The 24273-nt window shown below is 53.9% G+C and overlaps 2 protein-coding genes across 3 annotated transcripts; one reads left to right on the forward strand and one right to left on the reverse strand.

Moving 5' to 3' along the window:
- The first annotated feature begins 2486 nt into the window (after window positions 1-2486).
- Gtpbp3 (GTP binding protein 3) lies at window positions 2487-7478 on the forward strand. Its single transcript, NM_001011919.1, is given in 9 exon segments — window positions 2487-2589; window positions 2821-3068; window positions 3180-3266; window positions 4268-4470; window positions 4837-4909; window positions 5009-5152; window positions 5369-5534; window positions 6082-6360; window positions 6525-7478. Coding segments are annotated over 9 exon segments (1479 nt in total). The 5' UTR covers window positions 2487-2536; the 3' UTR covers window positions 6751-7478.
- A 4148-nt stretch (window positions 7479-11626) lies between these two features.
- Plvap (plasmalemma vesicle associated protein) lies at window positions 11627-23988 on the reverse strand. Of its 2 annotated transcripts, none has more exons than XM_087589012.1 (6): window positions 23570-23988; window positions 20344-20596; window positions 19495-20201; window positions 18905-18962; window positions 18721-18802; window positions 11627-12238 (listed from the first exon to the last, which is right to left on the reverse strand). In XM_087589012.1, the coding sequence occupies exons 1-6, from the start codon at window positions 23933-23935 to the stop codon at window positions 12232-12234; spliced, it is 1473 nt and encodes a 490-aa protein (XP_087445138.1). In that variant the 5' UTR covers window positions 23936-23988; the 3' UTR covers window positions 11627-12231. The 2 variants fall into 2 exon arrangements, with proteins under 2 accessions (XP_087445138.1, NP_064471.1); NM_020086.1 differs by having other exon boundaries at window positions 20344-20440; window positions 23570-23959.
- Between the last annotated feature and the right edge of the window lie 285 nt (window positions 23989-24273).

Below are 24273 nucleotides of genomic sequence, written 5' to 3' on the forward strand. Positions count from 1 at the left end.
CTCGTCCCCGCCCGTGTTTTTTTCTGCGCTTCCTTATCGCCCGCCCACTTGGATCTCCAGTACTTGTTCGGCCCAGCCCTTCAGCCTCTGTTTACCCATCTACAAAGTACTGAGTTCACAAGGGGTAGAAACTGAGCTGGGTGTGAGAGGGAGGACCTGGCTGGGTGACATTCCCAAGAACAATACCTCAAGTACCCCAACTGGAGTGCAAGTAATTAGAGCAGGACCTGCCTGCCCCCCAGGGCCTTTGCACATACAGTTCAGGTAGACATCTTCCTGCCCTCTGCTCCCACACAACCCTTATTACCTTTACAATTCAGCCCCCATAAAGGGATAAGGATGCAGGTGCCACTTTTATCAAATAAACACAATCCTGAGCCGCTCACTGCATAAAAAAGTGCTGCTGCAAGTTGTTCTCCGATGCTGACCTCGCACACACAGATAAATGGGATAAAACAGTCCGGGCAGAGGGCACCGGCTGGTGTGACACATTCGATAGATCGTTGGCCTGGCACAGAGCTCCCAGCCCTGCACTCAGGAGGCAGAAAGATCTGGATTTCAAAGCCATCGTCAGAGGCCACACAGCAAGTCCATGGTCACCCCGGGCTTCCAAGACACCGTGTCAAGAAAAGGTGGACAGAACTAGAGAGATGATCCCGCGGTTAGGAGCACTTGTGACTCGTCTCGAGGACCGGGGTTCCTGCACCTACACTTGCTTGTAACTCCAGCTCCAGGAGACGCTGAATACGCCAGACACCAGAACTTACACAGAGTTAAATAAAAATAAAAAATAGACCTCAAAAAATAAGTCCACTGAATTAAGTACATTTCAGATTTCAACTGTTTTGTATGTTCTGACTACTACACAGAAAGAAATGTTGCTTGTCTGAAACTTATATGTTCTGGGTGATCCTGGGTGAGAAGGGAGGCTGTCAAAAGTCCAGCTGCTCTAGAACGAAGCTACGCCTCAGGCTCTAGCCCGCCTATTTTGTCTGATACCCGACTTTTAAAGAACATTTTGTTTGTTGGGATAGAAGTAGTTTGATGAGTGTGTGAAGTCAGAGGATGGACATCCGCGAAAACTGGTTCCTTCCACCACGTGGGTCCAGGAGATTGATCTCAGGTAGTCAGGTAGTCAAGCACCACGATCCATAGCTCTGATCTCCCAAATTCTCCCACTTGGAGTGGCCCGCCCCGAAGTCCTGAGAGCCCAGGCTAGTCAGGAGACCAGTTTGTTTCTCGTTGCCCAGTAGGTAATAGGCACTTACTGTAAACGTGTTAAGATAGAACCACGGGAGATGGACAACGTCACTGTCCCTGTTTCACAGATTGAAAGTAGGGCAGATGGGGACTTGAGGGCTTTGCTACTATCCTGTGCTCAGCAGCTTGAACTAAAGAGCGCCCGCCCGCACAAGTCCAGAACCAGAGAACTGGCAGTGCGAGGGCGCTCGTGAAGCCCCGCCTGCCCCGAACGTGGAATTCGAGCCTACTCCCTCACCCCGCAATTTAGGGCTGCCCCGAGTTAACCCGAAGGTAACTCGAAGCCCCGGGTGCCTATCCCGGAGCACACATCAGACCCGCGGGCAACTGAGACCCCGGAGAGGGCGGGGAAGCCAGGGCTGGAGCCGGAGCTCGACTGGAGCCGCCTGCAGGGCTTCCTGGTCTGGGAATGGTGCTTAGCTAAATATGCTTGCCCAGGAGCTGCAGCTGGCAAAGATGGGAGAGCGGGGGTCAGTGAAGAGAGACAAGAAAGGCCAGGAAGAAACTTCCCCGAAGTTTGAACCAGATTTTTCCTGGCCTAGGGTGTGGCTTCCCCCGGAACTCATCCCCTTCAGTCACTAAGATGCTTTGAGTTTCCGGTCTCTAAATGGGAGCAGAATACACCACCCACTCCCACCACCCCTACCTCCGCCCCCTGCAAATCCCGTGGAGGTCAGAAGGCAACTTGCACAAGTCTGGTCTCCTTCAGTAAGCGGATCCCGGGGATAGAACTCATATTGTCAAGTTTGGCGGCAAGCGCCTTCGGCTCTGCCTTTCATGGATGTGAAATCGGAGCGCACACATAGCTTCTTAGCTTCTCTAAGAATAAGGAATAGGGGGGTTGGGGATTTAGCTCAGTGGTAGAGCGCTTGCCTAGGAAGCGCAAGGCCCTGGGTTCGGTCCCCAGCTCCGGAAAAAAAAAAAAAGAATAAGGAATAGGCACAAAGAAAAGACGATGCTCGAACCTCCGTTGCGATATATCCTGCATTTTCTTCCTCCCACTACTGTGTCAGATACCGGCTGCTCTAGGAACCGAAAACTTTGCTCTGCATTTCTGCGGGACACTCTTGCGCTGCACACACACACGCCCCACTTCGTTTCCCTTGGATTAGCCAATAGGAATCAAAGTCTATGACTAGAGGGCGGGACCTCCTATAGGCCGTCTAATGATAGTTGAGAGTCGTACCGCTGGTCACGCCGCAAAGGGGCAGGACTTTCTTCCAGAACTTGAAACCGTGCAGAAGTGTCGACCTAGGTGCTTGCAAATTTGAAATCCATGTGGCGTGGGCTAAGCGCCCTGGTGACCCGGCCGGCAAGTGCGCCCCTCAGGTGGGTGGCGCGGACCTGCTGCCAGGGCGCGAGGCGCTGCTTTAGGCCCCAGATTCGCCCCTGAAGTCCCAGACCCGGTTCCTAAAACCAGAGCTGCCGTGTCCTTCCATGCCCATCTCCTGGCCGTAGCTCACACAGCTTGGGCATCCACGGGCGACCATCCCTCAGCCCTTATTCACCCCGAAGCTCAGCGTTCTGGATGCGCTTACTTGTTTCCTGTCCGATCTCCAGGCTGTGCGCACGCTGCAGCACCGGTGCAGAGTCCTTGGTCCCCGGGAGCACCATCTTTGCGCTCAGCTCCGGCCAGGGACGCTGCGCCATCGCAGTGATCCGCACCAGCGGCCCAGCCAGTGGGCTCGCGCTCCGCAGCCTCACGGCTCTCCGGGAGCCGCCTCCGGCCCGCAGCGCCTGCTTGCGCCTTCTCCGCCACCCTTGCTCCGGGGAGCCACTGGACCGCTCACTCGTCCTCTGGTTTCCAGGTGAGGGGTCGGATCCAGGAGCCCATGGCGTTTGTGTCCGGGTCTCAGTTAACCTCCATCAGTCAGCCCGGGTCCTGCCCATCGTCTTGACTATGCTTTTTGCCATTCAAGGCCCCCAGAGTTTCACGGGTGAGGATTGCATGGAGTTGCACGTACACGGAGGTCCTGCGGTGGTCAGCGGTGTCCTGCAGGCATTGGGTGAGGCTCTGTTGAGTGACACTGTTCCTAGGGGAGACTAAAAGGTCTTGGGTATAGACTGCAAAACACATTGTCATTTGGGAGAAGAGATGTATCATGTTAACCCTGGCCTTATAGATGAGTAGGCCAGTAAAGGCCATTGTTGCCAAATGTGAACCTCAGTCGTGAAAAGTAAGAATTGATTCCTACAGGCTGTCTTATAACTTCCAAGTATCACACACACACACACACACACACACACACACACACACACACTCTCACACACACAAGCACACAGTAAGTCCTATTCAGGGAATTGAGTAGCTGGTACAATGTGCCAGTGTACAGCCAGGCTGTCTGTGACTCCGGGATGGTAGGGACAGGGAGGGTCTTGCCTTTCCAGGAAGAAATGTGTGACCTTTACTTAATGTGAGTTCATCCAACATGTTTGCCACAGGAAGCCCCTGACGGCCAGCACTCTGTCAGTCTGGGGCCTGCGTGTGTAATCAGCATTGATGGGGAGGGACAGCTGCAGGTGACCTCAACAGCTGGCTGGCCTGGGTTCTAAGAGAGATATCTACATCCCCCAGATGGGGTGCCCAGGTCACAACCAGTCACTGACTCAATAGGATCCAGCCTGGAGAACCTGTAAGCTTCCTGGAATTCCTTACAGGATCAGGGGATCCTAAAGCAGTTGTGTCACTTGAAAACCAACCCACGGGCTGGAGAGATGGCTCAGTGGTTAGAAGCACTGACTGTTCTTCCAGAGGTCCTGAGTTCAAATCCCAGCAACCACATGGTGGATCACAACCATCTGTAATGAGATCTGATGCCCTCTTCTGGTCCATCTGAAGACAACTACAGTGTGCTCATATATAATAAATAAAGAAAATCTTTAAAAAAAAAAAAAAAAAAAGAAAAGAAAACCAACCCACCTGGGGTTTGGTTTGTTGCTCTGCTGGCTGTCACCTGCCATTGGATGGGGACTCAAGGAGCTTAGACCTTGTGATGCTTTCCTGCAGGTAGTGTGCCAGGACTTCGCCCAGCCAAGGCCGGGGAGTTCACCAGGAGGGCCTTTGCCCATGGCAAACTGAGCCTGACTGAAGTGGAGGGACTTGCGGATCTGATCCATGCAGAAACAGAGGCCCAGCGTCGACAGGCCTTGAGGCAGCTGGATGGGGAACTGAGCCAGCTGTGCCAGGGCTGGGCGAAGACCCTCACCAAGGCAAGCCCACATGCTCACCCATCCATCTGGTTTTTTTTTTCTTTAAGATTGATATTATTTATGTTATTTACTTTGTGTTTATGAGTTTATGAGTGCTCTGTTTGCATGTATGTCTGCATGCCAGAAGAGGACATCTGATCCTATTATAGATAGATGGTTATGAGCCACCATATGATTGCTGGGTATTGAACTCAGGACCTCTGGAAGAGCAGCCAGTGCTCTTAGCTGCCAAGTCGTCTCTCCAGCCCCATCCATGCACTCTTTAGAGAAAGAAAGCTCTAGGACTGTTAAAGGCAGTCTGGTCGTGCAGGTCAGGCTGGAGCTAGAACTTAGAGAGCACCTGTGACATTTCCCCCTCCTCCCCAGGCTCTGGCCCATGTGGAGGCCTACATTGACTTCGGAGAGGATGATAATTTGGAAGAGGGTGTGTTGGAGCAGGGTATGTCTGTTTTCGGGGGGGGGGGTGTGGCTGGCATCTCAGCCTGCCCGAGACTTTGCTGACTCCCCCTCCCCTCCATCTGCCTTCTCCCTCTCACAGTGGACAGAGATGTGCGGGCCCTGGAGGTGGCACTGAGTTCCCACCTGCGAGATGCCAGACGTGGACAGAGGCTCCGCTCAGGGGCAAACGTTGTGGTCGCCGGACCGCCCAATGCGGGCAAGAGCAGTCTAGTGAATCTGCTCAGTATGTGAGATGCAGGAACGGACGGGATGGATTTCTTCTGGGTGGGGTGCAGCATCCTGGGGGTGATAGATGCCTCTGACCTGGCCTTCTCCAGCTGTGGCTTCCTGGACACTATGGTGGCCCCACTGGTAGCTCAAAGCCAAACAGTGCCTCCCAAAAGTGAGGGGCTTTTACCTCCACTCTGTGGTCCGTCATCATACTGTCTCTGTTATTCAGGCCAGAAGCCAGTGTCCATTGTGTCCCCAGAGCCCGGGACCACCCGTGACATCTTGGAGACTCCTGTGGACCTGGCTGGGTTTCCTGTCTTGTTGAGCGACACCGCGGGGCTTCGGGAAGGTGCAGGTGCTGTTGAGCAGGAGGGAGTGCGCAGGGCCCGCCAGAGGTAAGTAGAAGGCTGAGGGTACGGCGACCAGCAGCCTTTTCTCCCCTGTGAGTGGATTTCATTATTCCCAAATCAGAAGGTTTTGAGGCCCCTCAGAGCTGGGAGCAGGGAGGCTTCGTAATTTGACTGAGATGCGAGCTTGGCCTGTGTCCCTTTCTCCCCTCCCCAAGTCCTGTTCTGTCACTCCTCAGGCCACCTGTTCTGTCACAACCTGGCCTGTGCACTTCTTTGCCCCACCCTCTGCCCGCTCTCCACCACTCTGCCCTTGGCTACACCCCCAACAGGTCTGCCCGGTCTTCTCTGAAGCCATGCCCTATCCTTTTAGCAGGCCCTACCTCACTGCTCTGTCATCCTGCCAGAGTTCCACCCATGCTCCCTTACAGAGCTGGCCAGACAGTGGCACCTGTTGCTGCCCTGGCTTTTGCTCTGAGCCATGCCCTATAGTGCTGTTCCTCCCTCTGCTGAGTCGCTCCCCTGAGCAGCTCCCACAGTGTCTTCCCAGGATCCTCCACGGCTATGCCCTGCTTCATGGTTCCTTCCTCCCCAGGCTGGAGCAAGCTGACATCATCCTGGGGATGCTGGATGCCTCCGACCTGGCTTCCTCCTCTAGCTGCAGCTTCCTGGACACTGTGGTGGCCCCACTGGTAGCACAAAGCCATGACAGTGGCAGGCAGCGCCTCCTGCTGCTGCTCAACAAATCTGATCTGCTGTCTGCTAATGCCCCAGCCAGCAGCACAGCCCTGCCTCCTCACCTGCTTCTGTCCTGCCACACTGGAGCTGGGATGGACGCCCTCCTGCAGGCCCTGAAGACTGAACTGGCTGCAGTGTGAGTCCCCCTCAGCCACCTTCAGCTTCATCAACCCAAGTTCATGTGTAAACATAGCTGCTGGCTTTGGGCTCAGGTCTCTCTCAAAAAGGTTTCTGTGGGAGGTCCTTTTCAAAAAGGTGCTGCACAGGCTGAGTGAGACAATTAGGTTCTGTCTTTGGCAGGTGTGGGGACCCATCCACAGGACCGCCGCTCTTGACCCGAGCTAGGCACCAGTACCACCTCCAGGGCTGCCTGGATGCCCTGGGCCGCTTCCAGCTGACCACAGATCTGGCTCTGGCCGCCGAGGCCCTGCGCCAGGCTCGGAGACAGCTAAGCCACCTCACAGGTGGAGGGGGAACCGAGGAGATCCTGGACCTCATCTTCCAGGACTTCTGTGTGGGCAAGTGAGGTCAGAGTTCCCACAAGCTCATGATCCAAGATGGCAGACCCGACAGAGAGCAGGAGAGCACTGGAGGTCTGCAGCCCTCCGCAGTGAGGAGAAAGACGGGTCAGGGATCTGAGGACGGATAATTCCTCACCCCGGATGGTGGGATTAAGGTCCACATCACGTCGCCAAGTGTCTCAAGTGTCTCCATGATATAGTGGTAGAGGTGAAACCCATGAGTGTTAGGTGCTGAGCCACACCCTCTGTACGACACTGGGAGATTCTGGGCAGAGGCTCCACCCCTGAGCCACACCCTCTGCCCATCACTGGGAGATTCTGGGCAGAGGCTCCAACCCCTGAGCCACACCCTCTGCCCATCACTGGGAGAGTCTAGGCAGAGGCTCCACACCCTGAGCCACACCCTCTGCCCATCACTGGGAGAGTCTAGGCAGAGGCTCCACACCCTGAGTCACACCCTCTGCCCATCACTGGGAGATTCTGGGCAGAGGCTCCAACCCCTGAGCCACACCCTCTGCCCATCACTGGGAGATTCTGGGCAAAGGCTCCACCCCTGAGCCACACCCCGTAGCTTCGTTGTTTTTTTTGTTTTAATTACCAAAGGAGAACGAAGAGTTCTGGTAATCCAGAAACATATGTTCACAAGGATCAGTCAGCCTTACCTTCCATAACTTTGCCGACGTATTTCTATTTATGGCATCGTTTGCTGATTAAATACATTTATTTTTCCTTCTGTAGTAGCATTTGGTACCTGGCCGTGAGAGTTTTGCCGTGAGAGTTTCATCCAAGTATCTCCTGTGCTCTGATCATGCCCTCTCCCACAGCTTGCTTGCTTGGATCCCGACTCACTAATTCCCTTCCTTTTCTTTAAGAAAATGCCCTTCTGTGCCCTCCCCTGTCCCCCAGGGCTTTTTCACTACCTATCTATTTATTATATATAAGTACACTGTAGCTGTCTTCAGACACACCAGAAGAGCGCATTGGATCCCATTACAGATGGTTGTGAGCCACCATGTGGTTGCTGGGAATTGAACTCATGACCTCTGGAAGAGCAGTCGGGTGCTCTTAACCGCTGAGCCATCTCTCCAGCTTTCACTACCTATCAATCTTCAGACCCACGTGCCACACCCTCTGCCTGGACAGGGCATGAACTGGCCTGACAGGACGACTGCGGCTCAGCAGCACCAGGATCCTGTCATGCTCTGATGTCACCCAATCCTTGGCTCTTATACCCCACACAGCACTTCCACTGTGCCCCCTATGTCCGGGGGTAGAATTGGCCCCTTGACTGCTGAACACCCAAGATTATTATACACACACAAGTGTGCGCCGCGCGCGTGCACACACACACACACACACACACACACACACACACACGCTTTAAATAGTTATGAATCCCTGCAGTCACCACCGCTCAGTGAAAACATGACTGATATGGGCCCAGTGCTGGTGTCAGGCCTGTGCCACCCTTGGGGTGTCTGCAGCACACTCGGGGAGGTCGGAGGACAACTTGCAGGGGTCTTCTGCAATGGCAGAAGTGGGAGTCTCAGGGATCAAATGTGGGCCATCAGGGCTGACAGCAAGAGACGTTATTTTTAATTATATGTACGTGTGGTGGGAGGACGTGTGAGAGCAGAGACCAGACAATCCCCTGGAGCTGGAGTTACAGCCCACGGGTGCTGGGGACCAAACTCAAGTCCCCTTGCAGCAGATCTTTTTATCTTCAGAGCCATCTTTCTGGCCCCTTATCGGATTATTTTATTTATATTTATTTTTAGTTTTTGTGATAGGTTCTTACTCTAACTGGCACTGGCCTCAAACTTACAAGGATCTGCGCCCCTCTCTGCTTCACCAGTGCTAAGAAAACGAGGCTCAGAGTGGCCTCTCTTAATGACCTCTGGCTTGGGTTTCAGCAATCAGTTGCACCTCACATTGAGCATTGTGGAGAGCCTTCTATCTCAGGCAAGATTGTAGGGTGCTGGGGTCACTTGGGTCTTGTCCTCCTGAGCTGTGGTGGTTCCATGTGACATGGCTATGAGGAGGCCTGATGTTGCCTGCTGCGCCTAGTGCAGCTGCGACCCGCCAGCAGAGGGCGAGTGTTCCTAGCGTAACTCTCTGCTGTCCCCAGACCACGTGCATCTTAATTGATGAGGTGTCCGCACGCCTGTCACCCCAAGCGCCTGTTCCAAACCAGGCTGGGTAATAAAGCGAGATCCTGTCTTGAAGAAAAGGGGAAGGGTCCCGAGCTCCCAGGAGGAGCCGTGGCGCCTCGGGCTGGGAGGGGCCGCACCTCTGGGCAGCTCGCCCGCCCGCTGCAGGCCGCCTGCCTTGGGCCTGGCACACAGCTGCATGGAGGCCTTGGCCGCAGTCCCTTTTTTCCAAGAAGGGTGAGGAGTTTGTGGGAAGCGACGGGGGGCTATTTATAGAGAACACAGGAAATCCCCAAAGAGTCAGGGCCTCACCCAGCGGAGGCGGCCGGACTGGGCACTGGGCCCCCTTCCGCCCGGGAGCCCGGCGTGGGGCCTGGGAGCGGGGATGGGACTAGGGGCCCAAGGGACCAAGGGCTATAACTAGGGAATCCAGAAAACCTGCCTAGAGGAGGGGTCTGGGCAGACAAAACTGAGCCAAGGTCTGGGCAGACAAAACTGAGCCAAGCCCCTGCCCCGTGGTGGGGTGTGTGTGTGTGTGTGTGTGTGTGTGTGTGTGTGTGTGTGTGTGTGTGTGTGTGTGTGTTGCTGTCACACACGTGGGTGTGGGGATCCTAGTGGACATATGAGCCAGAGGAGGACACAGAACTGAGCCAAGGTCTGGACAGACAAAACTGAGCCAAGCCCCTGCCCCATGGTGGTGTGTGTGTGTGTGTGTGTGTGTTGCTGTCACACACGTGGGTGTGGGGATCCTAGTGGACATATGAGCCAGAGGAGGACACAGATCAGGTCTCAAATCTGTGCAGCATTCACATCTTCCTATCTGCTGGGGTTACAGGTGCACGGCCATACCCTGCTTTTATATGGGCAATTGAGAGGGACTCGGTTCCTCCCGTTTGAGCAGCAAAACACCCATGGAGCCAGGCATATTAGTGCGCCCACGATCCCAGCATTGTGGAGGCAGAGGCAGGAGGATCTCTGAGTTGGAGGCCAGCCTGGGCTACATAGTGAGACTCTTATCTCAAAACAAAAACGAACACAAATGAAGCAAATAAGCCTTGTTCACCTTTAAGTCCTAATCAGAAATTCTGAGAGCAGCCAAGGCTGAACGGGGTCTGTGAGCTGCCAAAGGGCTGAGAAACTAGACGTAGGGTAATGGGGAGCCATGGAGGATGTGTGAGCAAAAAAAAGGCTTGTTCAGACTCTATAACAGAGAGATGACTGTGTACCAGTTGAGGACCCCCCTGAGGCAGTGGCTAGGGACAAGCTTTTGTTTTTTCACAGCAACTAGGTCTCTGCCTGAACAATCCACACTTGTTATCATAACTATTGTTGTGGTTATTAGCGGTGGGCTCTTACTGTGAAGCCCAGGCTGGCCTGGGACTCTTAGATATAAGCAATCCTCCTGCCTTCCAATCATATTATCTGAGAGTACAGATTTGGAACACAGTATCTGGGAAGAGAAAACCGAGGCTGAGTTTGAGCACTATCTACACCCAGGACTGTGGCTATCAAACCTTCAGTCAGGCTCTCTGGTTACTAGGTCAGCTTCATCCTGAGCTCAGGCTCAGGGCCAGGGACGTCCCCAGTTCCTTGGGGCCTTCATCCCAGCCGTCCGGGCAGCCTCCCAGGCTGACCCCTGGTGGCCCTGTTGGCCGGGCTCCAGCCGAGTGTTTCCTGCAGTGACAGGCTCTGGCCTGTATTTCCGGATCCAGGAAATATCGCCGCTTTGTCCCCAAGGCAGAGCGTGGCACAGCCGGCTGTGTGATTCACCCCCAGCTCCCACTGGGGCCAACGCTGGAGGGAGCAGCCGCCTTCAGCCTCCACGTTTGTCCGGTTTTCCCTCGAAGGCTCCAGCTTGCTGCTGGGAGTCAGGGACAGCAGGGCTAGGGGTTAGAGAGCAGTCCTCACCCTTCAGTCCCCTGCCTTCATTCTGTTGCATATCGATTCTGTAAGGGCTGCTTTATTTTCATCTGTACCAACCTGAGGAGATGTTCTGGTACAATATGTCTGCACCAGAAGGAGGTAGGATAGCTTTTTATTTTTATTTATTCCTGATGATTAAAACAGGGTCTCCTATAGCCCAGGCTGGCCTTAAATTCCTAATCCCCCTACCTCAGCCTCTTCAGGTCTGGAACAACACCACACCCAGTTTATGTGGTGCTGGCGATGGAGTTCAGGTGTCATCCATGCTACATAAGCACTCTACCCACTGAGCCACAGGGTCGGGCTGAATGGTGGTGCACGCCACTGCAGCTGGCATCTATTCATTTAAAGATTTATTCTATGCACCACCCGAATCTGCTCCCTCTGGAGTTCAAGAGAGGGCATCAGAGCGCCTGCATGTAGCTGTAAACTGCCATCTCAGTGCTGGGCACCAAACCCAGGGTCTCTCTAAGAGCAGCCAGTACCTAACCTGCCAGGCTGTCTCAAGAGTCCCCACTGGACACAAGGGTCATCACGCCCTCAGGAGGCTGAGGTAGCAGGATTCAGAGTTCAGAGCCAAAGGTCTGAACCTGTGACCTTGTTTACATATAAATAAAAAACATAAATCAGAAACCAGCCAGGTGGCAGTGGTGCACGCCTTTAATCCCAGCACTTGGGGGGCCAAGGCAGGCAGATCTCTGTGAGTTCGAGGCCAACCTGTTCTACAGAGTGAGTTCCAGAATGGTCAGGGGTACAGAGGGGAAACTGGGCTCAAACAAACAGACACAAATGCAAATAGAAACCAGTCTCCAAAGGACTTTCATGATATTTATTACGTGCCAGTGATGTCTTTAAGGGCTACAAGCAGACTGAGGCGGGAGGCAGCCCTCCAGGGCCTGAGATCCACAGGGGACTCATCTACAGTTGAGGTCCTTCCTTGTGAGGAGGAGGGGAACCTGCAGACTCTAGAAAGGGTTCTAGAACCCAATGAAAATTCTGCGGGAATGGGGGCAAGAACCCTTCAGGAGAGGCCTGGAAACTCTCAAGGAGAACCTGGAAACCTTTAAGAGAGAGGCTGGACACTCCCAAGGGAGCTGAAGGCCGGGCTTCCTGTTCTCACCTCCCGGGTCAGGAGCAGAGTGATAGGAAACCGGAGGAGGTGCCTAGGCAGCTGAGCTGTGGGCACTTCATGTGCGAAGGGGGCGATGTGACGTCACCTCACAGCTGCCTGTGCCTTAAATCCAGTGTCTGGGAGGACAGTGGGGTGCAGGGGACAGTGAAGGGGTGCTAGAAGAGGTGTGGGGGTGGAGGTCCCTGGCGGGGCACAGCGGGTGTCCAGCACTGTGGGCATCTGGCTGCCCCCATCCACGGGTGGGCGATTCTGGTGCCCAGTGTCCGGCAGCAGCTTCATCCTCAGCCACTGGGGAAAGAAGAGGCAGAAAGCTTAGTGGTCATCAGAGGCTGAGGAGCCCAGGGGCTGCTCTGCAACAGGAGCATGGCTCTGCTGTCTTCTTTTTTTTTTTTTCCCCGGAGCTGGGGACCGAACCCAGGGCCTTGCGCTTCCTAGGTAAGCGCTCTAACCACTGAGCTAAATCCCCAGCCCCGCTCTGCTGTCTTCTTAGGCCTTATCTGACCCTACAACCCATGGCAAAGTGGGGCTGGGCCTCCAGGTTAGACCCAAGCTCCAGAAACACCCTAAGGTTTGTCTCTGCTACACAGATGAGGAGCCTGAGATTCAGGGAGGCCCCACAAGGTTCTAGGGATCTGAGGCCTGGGTCTCCATATCCAGGGCGGGCTGGCTTCAAACCCAGCCCTCCTGCCTTTGCTCCCTAGGTAGTGGGATTCTGGTTTCTCTCTTAGAAAACTGTTGGAATGAGCCTACCCTACGCCACACTCTCCATGGCTGCCCACTATCCTAAGGACCAACCAAGCCCACAGCTTCAAAGGCTGACATCACGGTCTCATCCCTCCTGTCGTCCCTCAACAGGGACATCAGCCCCACCTAAGTGCCAACAATTTCAAGAGGCTTCCGCCCCACCCCCACAGCATCCCTCACTCGCTCGGGAATGCCCTTCCCCCCAGGCCTGGCAGAGGAGCTCCGGTGGGGTCAGAAGTGGTGCTGAGGCATTTCCTGGTGGTGATGGGGGGGGGGGGTCTGCAGCCAAGTCTGACTTCCTCTCCCCCTCCCTTCCTTCCCCAGTTCTTCCCTGGGGCCCCTAGGCTCTCCTTCTGGCTGGCTCTGGTCCCCTCCCTGACTGCCTGGTGACCTCTGTTCTTGCCCAGGTCACTTCCCCTGAATCAACTAGAGTGAACCAGTTGTAAATCTCCATGTAGGCCAAGCCCTGTGTTGCCCATAGCCTTCTGTGACCCCCAAAGTCCTTCACAGCTATGAGGTAAGGCTGGGGTCCCGTCTCCTCACTGGCCTCCCACTGGTCCCTTGTTCCAAGGCACACCCTCTAGAGTCCCTGTGCTCCTCCCTAGTTCATCTCCTTCATGAGCTTGTCCTGGCCCCCGTGGAAGATTCCCGTAGAGTCTTCCACAACATCAGAAACTAAGAAAATCGTGGGCCAGCAAGAGTTCTTATCGGGTGAAGGTGCTTGCAAGCTTGATGATCTAAATTTGCTCCTAGATCCACATGGTGGAAAGAGAGAACCAACCACTGCAAATTGTCCTCCGAACACACCCCACATGTGCTATGACATGAGCAGATACACCATCAATCATCGTAAAAAAAAAAAAAATTGTGTTATAAACACATCCGCTTCTATGTCGCCAGATACTTGGCTGGTACACTCACGGGGCTTGTGGGCCTATTTTCCTTTGTTTGTTTTTGAGACAAGGACTCTCTGTGTAACCAAGGCTGGCCTTGAACTCACTCTGTAGACCAGGGTGGTCTCAAACTCACAGATACCCACCTGCCTCTGCCTCTGCCTCCTGTGTACTGAGATGACAGCCACAGGTCATCACACTGGTCCAAAAAGGTCTGAGTATCAGGCCACTCCAGAGTGAGTATCTCAGGCAAGGGCAACTGGGAGGTGGAGGCGGAGGGGCTGTGTGGGGCCCTATGCCATATCCTGATGAGGCTCCTGAGGTGCCAGACCTCAGCCTGCTACTGCAGTCCCGCTCAGCTGTTTTCATCCTGTCCCCACCCCTAGACTGCCCCTTGTCCTGTTCCACTTTGCCTACATTTCCTCAGGGCTGTGAGATCTAAGGTGCAGGACTTACAATGTCAGGCAGGAAGGTTAGGAGTTCCAGGTCAGTCTCAGCTACATGGGGAATCTGAGATTAGCCTGGGCTATATAACTCCTTTTCTCAAAAAACCAACACACACACACACACACACACACACACACACACACAAACACAAACACACACAAACACAAACACACAAAATCACAATCCCAGGTGTAAAAATCTTCAAAGTATTTTTGAAATGTTTTCTGTCACCTTTAATCCTAGGGCTTGGGAGGCAAAGGCAGATAGACCTCTGAGGCCAGCCTGGTCTACAGAAGGAGTTCTAGGACATTCAGAACCCACCCACTCAAAATGTGAAACCTTCTGGCACAGAAAATTGGCTGGAATAACCAGGCCAGCAGGTTGATTTCATTTAAAGGACACATAGTGGGCTGGAGAGATGGCTCAGTGGTTAGGAGCTCATATTGCTCTTCCTGAGGACCCGAGTTCAATTCCCAGCACCCACACCAGGTAACTTGACAACTGCCTGGAACCCCAGCTCCAGGGGATCTGGCACCTCTGTGGGCACACGCATTCATGTACATACACACACCCTGACACTCACATAATTAAAACAATACAAATATGAATCAAGGAAGCACTGTGGGCTGTCAGATGACTTAGCGGGTGGAGGGTCCTCTCCAGAGCCCAGTGACCTGAGACACACAGGGTCAATTCCAAGACACGCAGGGTGGAAGGAGACTGTAACAGACTCCTATATGTGTCCTGGTAGGCCCTGGCTCTCCAAGCATGGTGACCTGAGCTGCAGTCCTCGGGGTCTAATTAAAAAGACAGGTGCTGTTCAGGCACAAGGTGCACAGCCTTAATCCCAGCTCTCAGGAGGCAGAGGCAAGAGGATCTCTGTGAGTTCGAGGCCAGCCTGGGCTTGCCTCAAAGAAACAAAAATAAAAGAACAGCAAAAATCTGGGTGTGCTTACACCATCAGCTGTGATTGTGGTGTCTGGGGCCCAAGGAGCTGCAGGTCCAGTGAGAGACCTGGTTTCAAGGACAATGACAGAGGGCACAAGTGTCCTGGCTTCCACAGGCAGTGGCACACAAAGGCATTTGGATGTTGAAATTCTTTCTTTTTAAAAGTTGGTTGTGAGTGGGGGAATATGGATTCTGAAGAGGCCACTTCCTATACCCAGGGGGAGGAATAAGGACAGAAACCCAAGCCTTCCACCCAAAATGTGTCCTACCTATAGATGTGCAGGGACACAGAGAACAGATACGAAGGGAATGTCTGACCAATGACAGTCCCAGATTGAGACCAGGGGCAAGAGCCAATCCCTGACACGACTAATGATCCCCTGTTACGCTTGCAGACAGGAACCTGTCATAACTGTCCTCTGAGAGGCTCCACCAGCAGTCAACAGAAAGAGATGCAGAGACCCACAGCCAAACATTGGATGGAGCTCAGGGAGTCTTATGGAAAAGGACTGAGGGACCGGAAAAGGACAGAGTTTTCACAAGAAGACTGACAGTGTCAACTAACCCGGACCCTTGGAGGCTCTCAAATTGAACCACTAACCAAAGTGGAAGCATGGCCTGGATTTGGGCCTCTGCACATATGTAGCAGATGTGCAGCTTGGTCTTTGTGAAGGTCCCGAAAACAACTGAAGTAGGGGTTGTCCCTGAGACTGTTGCCTGCCTGTGGTGCCCCAAAATGGACTGCATTGTCTGGCCTCAGTGGGAGAGGGTGTCCTATCCCTGCACTGGAGGGTAGGTTGACACCAAGATGGGGGTTCCTGTTCTCAAAAGAGAAAGGGAGAGGGAGTGGGAAGAAGACTTCTGTGGAGTACTGAGAGGAGAGGAAGGGTTGGTATTGGATTATAAAAGGAATATATAAATACATTTAAGAAGAAGAAGAAGAGGAGAAGGAGGAGGAGGAAGAAGTTGAGACGGTGTGGCCATTCTTTCAAGCCCAGCACTGCAAGGGCAAAAGGCAGGTGGATTTCTGAGTTTGAGGCCATCCTGGTTTACAAGGTAAGATGGTGTCTCAAAATAAACTCATTAATTAAATGACTCTAAAATTGGATGTGGATTTCGGGGTCAACCCAGACTCACTTTCTTCTTTTGGTTTTTCAAGACAGGGTTTCTCTGTGTAGCCCTGGCTGTCTTGGAACTCACTCTGTAGACCTGGCTGGCCTCAGACTCAGATCCTCCTGCCTCTGCTCCCCGAGTGCCGGGGTTAAAGGCAGCACCACCAGCACCCGGCCAAGCCCAGACTTTCAAGGTTGATGAAGAAGAAAGGTTGAGTTTGGGGTTGGGGATTTAGCTCAGTGGTAGAGCGCTTGCCTAGCAAGCGCAAGGCCCTGGGTTCGGTCCCCAGCTCCAAAAATAAAGAAAAGAAAAAAAAAAGAAAGGTTGAGTTTGAAATCATCAAGGTTGAAGAGTCGCACATTATCCTGAAACTACACAGAACCAGGCTGGAGATGTGCCTGGTCAGTGCTCAAAGGAGGGAGGGATGGGGAGGAGCAAGAAGGCACAGCACTGTCCTTGACTCTAGATGGTGAGGAAGAGGCCCCTAGTGGACATGGCCCCAGCCACAGGGCAGGGCCCTTCCGGGCACCCTGAAGGCTGACAGACCTAAGTAAGCATTGTCCCACAGCATGGGCGCCATTCAAGGTAAACAATGTCAAAAGCTTCCCCCGTTCTCCTGGGCAGTCTTGGGCGGCCATCCTGGCCCTGTGTGTGCATGACACTGGCTGGGTCCTCAATTTCCTCCTCTGAGAAGTGGGGATCAGAATAGAAACTCCCAGCCAGAAGGGTCGGGGTGAGGGGATGAGGAATGGGACTGGGGGGAGCTTGCAAGGAGGCCGGGTCCAGCCTTGTCTACATTCATCCTTTTGAATGTTTCCTTTGCTCTCTCCCATCTTCCTTCCTTTCTTTCAAAAAATGTTTCCACTGTGTAGTTTTGAACCCCTGCGGCGGTCTTCCAAGTGCCAGGCTCACAGGTCTATGATTCCAAGGCTGACTCCTCACTGTCCTACCTTGCAGGATGGTTTGGAGCTGGAGGCCAGCCCAAGCTACACAAATCAGATCCAGTCTCAAAAACAAGCTGCTCACTAGGGCTGGAGAGACAGCTCAGCAGTGAGCGCTTGCCCCAGACCCACCCAACTGCAAGTGGGGGGGGGGGGAGGACACAGCACTCTCCTCTGGGCTTTAGGCACCATGCACCCGTGTGCCAGAGCATGCATGTGTGTGTGTGTGTGTGTGTGTGTGCGCGCGCGCGCGCGCGCACATAGCAAAGAACAGATACGGTGACGTACACCAAGAGGACATACTGAAGAGGTGGTGGCAGAAAAATGACTTTGAGGCCAGCCTGGGCTGTATGTTGGAACAGGTTATGATGTCACACACCCTTAAGTTAATCCTAGCACTTGGGACACAAAGGTAGGACAATCTCTATGAGTTCTGAGCTAGTCTGGGCTACATAATAAGTTCCAAGTGGGCCCAGGCTAGAGTGAGGCCCTGTCTCAAACAATAAATAAATAAATATTTTAAAAAGAGGCTGTGGGTGACAGACACAGGTCTGGTGACCAGAAAGGTGGTGGGAAAGAGCTGAAGTCTAGGTCTTGAGACCAAAGAGGTTTGGTTTAAAATCACAAAGACTGTGGCTGTAGACATGGTTCATTTGTTAATGTTATTTGTTCTTTCAGGGAACCTGAGTTCAATTCCCAGCAACCATATGGTGGCTCACAAGCATTGGTAATGTTATTAGATGCACTTTTCCTGTATTCAGACAGACGTGCAGACAAAGCATCCACATACATTGAGTCCCAGAGGCCACTCTTGACCCTTGGAACCTAAACTACTAACAAAAATCAGATTCCTGGGTAGCCCTGGATGGCCTTGAACTGTTAATCCTCCTGCTGCAGCCTCCTAAGTGCTGAGATTACAGATGGGTCCAAGATCTGAGTGGTGACCCAGTCACCCAGGTGATGTGACCTGAATCAGAGTGGCCAGGGCTCTGCAGGGAACAGTGGCTGAGTCACCTTCCCTATGGCACACTGGCTCACTCGGTGTCTGCAGCTGATGACTGGGCTCCTGGTGAACTGTGGGGGGTGTGAGTGGGCCCTGGGCCAGGACCTGACCCAGTGTCAGACACCCTGGTCCGGCTCAGGAGATAGCCCTGGCCCCTCTCTTTGGCTGTGGATCTCGCTACAACCAACCCTGTGGCGGACGGGCCAGTAGGCTGGCTCAATGAGCAAAGTGCTTGCCACCAGGCCTGGTGATCTGAGTTCAGTCCCCAGGACCGACCTCCACACAAGTGCCACAGTATGGGTTGGTCCACACACAATAAATTAGTGGGGAAAACATGAGACCCCAGCAGGAGGCTACCGGGGAACTGTAGGTGGGGTCACAAGCACACACACATTGGAACACAGGCTATGAGACTCAGAATGCTGCTGGTCAGATGTCCTTCTCAGTCTCCGAGTCTTTGTGCATGCTGTCCCAGCTGCCTAGGAGACTCTTCCCAGTGGCTGCGTCCTCTGCATCCTCCCTCCAAAGCCCTGCCTTACCTGCCTGAGTAGAGGCACCTGCCACACCCTAGTATACAGCAAGTGCTCCATTATGGAGGCAGCAAGTGTGAGCTCTGCCTCCCTCTGCCCTGAACCCCAATCTAGCTTCCTTTATCTAGAGTTCTGGGATTGACAGTCTCACCTGGGTGGGACAGCAGGGTTGACTAGAGGGGGCCGCTGCGACTCTAGGATCCTTTTCTTGAATTCCTCCAGGCTAGCTGGATCTATGGGAAAAAATGAGGGTTCATGTTGAGCAGCCTAGGAGAAGAGAGCTGGGGTGTGGAACCAGGAGTCCCCGACTCCAGACCCCTCTGGCTGTCACTCACCAATGGGTGGAGGGTTGGGGGGTGGACCTGGGAGTCTCGGCTGGATGGCTGGCAGCGACTATGGGAAGAACAAGAAAAACGTTTAAGGAGCTCATCTCCTCTGCTCCCGACGAAAGCCTAAGCGTCTGAGTTGGGTGGGGTTTTGTGAGCGATGGCTACGTTTTTTGAAACAATCTCTCTGTGTAGCTCTGGCTGGCCTCAAACTCTCAGAAGTCCTTCTGCCCCTGCATGCTTAACGGAATGCCGGGACTAGAGGTGTGCGCAGCCATGCCTCATCGACGGAATCTAGATCCTATCCCAAACCAACCTAAGACGCCATCAGAGGAGCCTGATTTAGGTGGGAGATCAAGGCCACCACAGCCCCGACGTCACCTGCAACCATCGCACCTCCCCCCCCCCCCCCCCAGTTCATCATTGGACTCAAACCCCTTCCACACCTGGTTCCTACCATCCCTGCTAATCCTACCCGGCCCAGCTTCTCTTCCGCAGTGGCATTCTCCGGCCTCAGCTCGCACCTAACCCCAGGTTGATCGTCCCAGCACCCCACGCTGAACCTAGGACACCTGTCCCCACCAGCGGGCAAAGCCCACCTTGGCCTTGACGCAGGTGTCCAGAGCGCTAATGCGCACATCCACCTCGGTGCGCAGTTGCTCCAGCTCCCGCTTCCGCGCCTCCAGCTGGCGCTCCAGGTCGTCCCGCTGTGTCCGCAGCGCTGCCTTCTCCTCCAGAGCCAGCTGTGTCTGGCGCGCGCACTCCGTCCGTAGCTGGGTCTCTCGAGCCTGCGCCTCGGTCCCGGCGCGCGTCCGCGCCTCCCGCTCGCCCTGTATCGCGCGCTCCAGCTCCAGCTTCTGGCGTCGCAGCTCTCCATTTTCACGGGTCACGCGCTCAATGCCCGCGCGCAACCCGCGCGCCAGCTCTTCTACCTTGGTGGTCATGATCCCGGGCAGGCTCTCGCATGTTCGGCGGAGGGACGAGAACTCCGGCATCAGCGAGTAGTGGTAGCCTATATTATCCAGGGAACGGTAGACCAGCGAATCCCGCCACACGTTCAGCACGTCCGCCTGGAACTTCTCCTGGTCCAGTGGGAGGCACAGGGACTGCACCTTGCGCAGTTGCTCCTCGGTCACCTGCTGGTCCTGCTTTTGCTGCTCTCGCGCTTTGCCACAGGCCTCCTGCTGCATTTCCGCCTGCCGCTTTCCTGCCAGCAGGCTGTCCTTGTCTTTGGAGCACACCGCCTTCTCCTTGACCACCTCCATCTCCAGTGTCTTAACCTTCTCTCCCAGCTTGAAGAGCAAGGCTGGGGGGCGGGGGCAGACGGGTGTGTGTGTGTGAGCCCAGGCTGCCCCCTGAGCTGCATGGTGTCCCCTCCATCCCAGCTGTGTGTTACTGTCCTCCCTCCCTTCCCCCTCTCCACCCGTCCCTGCCCGACCCCCATTCACCTTCGCAGGTCTTGTTGCCCTCCTTCAGCTGTTCCTGGCACTGCTTCTCGCTCAGGATGATAGCGGCGATGAACCGATTATAGTTTATGTAGGTGATCTGCAGGTTTGGACACGTGACACAGCTCAGCACATACCTCCAGGGCTGCACACACAGTGACCTCCAAAAGGGACCTCCAAGAGTTTTACCAGAACTGGGGCTGAAGCTCCCGTTGGTAGACAGTGCTTGTAGCTCAATTTGTTGTTTAACTGTAGCCTAAGATGCACAAAGCCTTGGGTTCAATCCCCAGCCCATAATATGGTGTGTTGGCTCTTACCTGTAGCCTCTACCATGAGTTAGAGGCTAGCCTGGGCTACAGAGGAAGACTGTCTTCCTTTGTTTGGGATGGATTTCTGTAACACCAGCTGTTCTGGAACGACCCGTATAGACCATCCTGGCCTCTAACTCACAGAATTTCCTGGCCTCTACCTCTCAAGTGCTGGGGCTAAAGGTGTGCACTACCATGCTGGGGTAAGATCCTCTCTTAAGGGGTTGGGGATTTAGCTCAGTGGTAGAGGGCTTGCCTAGCAAACGCAAGGCCCTGGGTTCGGTCCCCAGCTCCGAAAAAAAAAAAAAAAAAAAGAAAGAAAAAAAGAAAAAAAAAGATCCTCTCTTAAACAAATGCAGAGGCTGGGACTGGAGCTCAGTTAATCGAGAGCTTATAGCTCAGTCTATAGAGTGCTTGTAGCTCAGTTAATAGAGTGCTTGTAGCTCAGTCTATAGAGTGCTTGTAGCTCAGTTAATAGAGTGCTTGTAGCTCAGTTTCGAGAGTGCTTGCCTAGCAAACCCAAAGCCAGACTCTGTGCCTACCACCACAGAAGCAAGCTGTGCCTGCTGTCTCAAACAGAAACTATAAGTCCGAGGTTATTCTGGGCTACATAGCAAAGGTTTATCTCAAAACAAAACCTGAGGGTTGGAGAGATGGCTCAGCGGTTAAGAGCACTGATGGTTCTTCCAGAGGTCCTGAGTTCAAATCCCAGCAACCACATGGTAGCTTACAACCATTTGTAATGAAATCTAATGCCCTATTCTGGTGTGTCTGAAGAGAGCTACAGTGTACTCATATAAATAAATAAACCTTAAAAAAAAAACCTGAAAGAGAAAAGACACAAAGAGGAGGGAGAGGAAGAGAGCAGAAAGATCCCTTTCTTTATGCCATGGGGAAGTGGGAGAGAGAACAGAAACCACAGAGTGTAGGCAGCTGAGGGCCTGTCCACCATGGGAAAGCCAGCTTGCCACAGAATCCCAGTTCCCTGAGTCAAACGGTCATGTAGCCCAGGCTAGAAAATTTAAAATGTAGAACAAAGGCTGGGATGTCATGTGCGGACAAAGTTCACACTTAGTGGAGAAAGCTCTGGGTCACACTGTATGTAAATTAGTTAACTGGAAATTAAAACTCTGTTTTGACTCTGTGTTCTCCAGGGAGGGAGTCTGGGAAACTGTGCGGGTGGATGTCAGTAATGATCCTGACCTGGGGCCCTAAACCCAAGAGGCCCTGGGCAGCTCTGCCAGAGGAGGAGCCTGGACTTCGGGCTGTCTTCCCTATCAGGCTAGTCTGACAGAGGATCACAGTCCTGTCCTAGTGTCTGAGGGAGGAGGCTGGGTCTGAGTGAGGAGACCATCTATATCCTCAGGCAGCTTAGGACTCTGTCCCCTCCAGGGGAATCCTTGCTTCACCCCTAATCTGGTGGCTGCTGGCACCCTCGATGTTGAGGCAGGAGCTGCCTCAGCCTGCAGCCTCTTGTTCTCCCGTGACAGTGTGGAGGTGTGGGAACAGCTGTCTCCGGGATCTCAGCTCTGTTACCATACCAGGTCACAGTGGACTCTGCCCCTAGAAAAACTAGGGCCTCTGGTGGCCCACCTGGATGAGAGGGGGTCTTTCCTACCACACAGTATTCAAAACAAGCCTCCCTCTCCTCCTCCCCCTCTCCCTCCTCTCTCCCCTCCCCTCTCCCTCCCCCCCCTTTCTTTCTCTGACAATGTCTTATGTACTCCAGGCTAACCTTGAAGTCCCACTCCTAAGCTTTAGAGTGACTGAGCTGCCCCCAAGCTCTGTTCATCCTCATCACACGGAGGGACATCCTAGCCTTCTAAGTCTGTTCACCATCTCTGAGTAGCTGCCTTGAGCAGGCACAGGGCAGGCACTGACAGCAGTAGGACCAGTGATGTCCAAGATACCCAGCTAAACATCAACTGTAGGCAGACAATGCTAGGGTCTGCACGTGTTCCCACCCCCACATCCACCCAGAGAGTTCCACTGCTTTATCCCAAGAGAGATTTTGTTATTAAATTGAAGGATCAGAGAGCCCAGCATAGTGGTGCACACCTTTAATCCCACCACTTGGGAGGCAGAGACAGGCAGATTTCTGTGAATCCCAGGACAGCCAGAGCTATAGTGAGACCCTGCCTTGAAAAATAGATTAGTTATTAATTAATTAATTGAGCCATGAGGCCTGCAAGGCAGCTCAGGGGTAAAGGCACTTGCTGCTCAGGCTGACAATCTGAGTGAAGTCTTCCACAAGGTGGAAGGCTGTCCTCTGACCTCCACACAGAGGCCAGAGCATGTGGGTAAACACATACATGTGCAATAAATACATTTAATCTGAAAAACCAAGCCACCTGCAGCAAACTCTTTCTTGACAGGCGATATCTGCCATCGAGAAATCACACTGTCATGAGATCCTCATCAACTACGTGGGGTGACGCACACCTATCATCTCAGCATTCAAGCGGCTGAGGCAGAGAATTGTCACGAGTTTAAAACCACCCTGCCAGGGTTGGGGATTTAGCTCAGTGGTAGAGCGCTTGCCTAGCAAGCGCAAGGCCCTGGGTTCAGTCCCCAGCTCTGAAAAAAAAAAAAAATTAAAAACCACCCTGCCTAGGGTGGGGAGTTAGGGAGAGAGAAAGCCTGTAGCTCCATGGTGTAGCATGTACTACATACACCAGGCTTGACCACTGGCTGGTCATCCCAGAGTCCCAGAGGCGGAGGCAGGAGGGTCAGGAGCCCAACAAGGCCATCCTTGGGTACATAGCGAGTTCTAAACCAGCTATCTGAACTACCTGAGGTCATGTTCTAAATAAATAAAGAAGGTGTGTGTGTTCCGGGGCGGGGGGTGTGGGGAGCAATCCAGATTTCTTCCCATGGGAGCGCCCAGGGCTGCAACCAAGGGCACACGAGTTGCCTCTTACCAGGTCGCCTTGGCACTGGCGGAAGCTGGCGTTGATGCGCTCCACCTCGCGCCGCGTGGTCAGCAGCTGCTGCATGACGGTGTCCTTGACGAGGGTGCTGATGTTCAGCTGTTTGCTCAGGTTAGCCTGTGCGGCCGACAGTCCCACCACCTGGCTGTATAGGTTGTCGGCGCGGATCTCCGTGGCCCGCAGACTGGACTCGGTGGTGGCGTGCACATTACCATAGATCATGAAGAGGACCAGGCCCAGGATGATGAGGAACTGGATGAGCGACACGAAGAGGAAGAAATAGCGCAGGTAGTACCAGCAGCCGCGATCCCGGTCCCCCGTGCGGGAGTACGGGCTGCGGTCCATGGAGAGCCCCATTTGCGCAGTGTCCGCAGGGCGCACTGTCCGGTCTTGTCTGCCTGGCCAGATCTGGGCCGCGCCAGGCAGGGGGGAGTGTTTATATTACTTCTCTTAATGCTTCCTTTGCCCGGCTCCTTCCTGGCCAGGAGGAAACGGGGGCTGTGGGTTATCACAACACTCCCACCCCAGGCTGTTGAGGGACTGACTGGCTGTCTGAGCAGCCGTGATAGGTGAAGGGCGGGGCACTAACTGGATGACTGAACTGACTTCCCCAGTCTGCTCCGGCCTCAGTTTCCACCACCGCCACCCTCTCACGCCAACTCCACACACCCTGCTTTAGGTCGGTCCCTCTGCAC

Source organism: Rattus norvegicus, chromosome 16 (genome assembly GCF_021556685.1).
Source record: "Rattus norvegicus strain SHRSP/BbbUtx chromosome 16, alternate assembly SHRSP_T2T, whole genome shotgun sequence".
In the NCBI taxonomy this organism is placed as follows: domain Eukaryota; kingdom Metazoa; phylum Chordata; class Mammalia; order Rodentia; family Muridae; genus Rattus; species Rattus norvegicus.

What these genes read in the sequence shown, in the direction of transcription:
- Plvap (XM_087589012.1), bottom strand. Translation starts at nt 23,935, where the DNA reads ATGGGGCTCTCCATGGACCGCAGCCCGTACTCCCGCACGGGGGACCGG. An exon ending in GGGCAACAAGACCTGCGAAG is followed by an intron (nt 20,202 to 20,343) that starts GTGAATGGGGGT and finishes CCCGCCCCCCAG; the next exon opens with CCTTGCTCTTCAAGCTGGGA. An exon ending in ACACCTGCGTCAAGGCCAAG is followed by an intron (nt 18,963 to 19,494) that starts GTGGGCTTTGCC and finishes TTCTTCCCATAG; the next exon opens with TCGCTGCCAGCCATCCAGCC.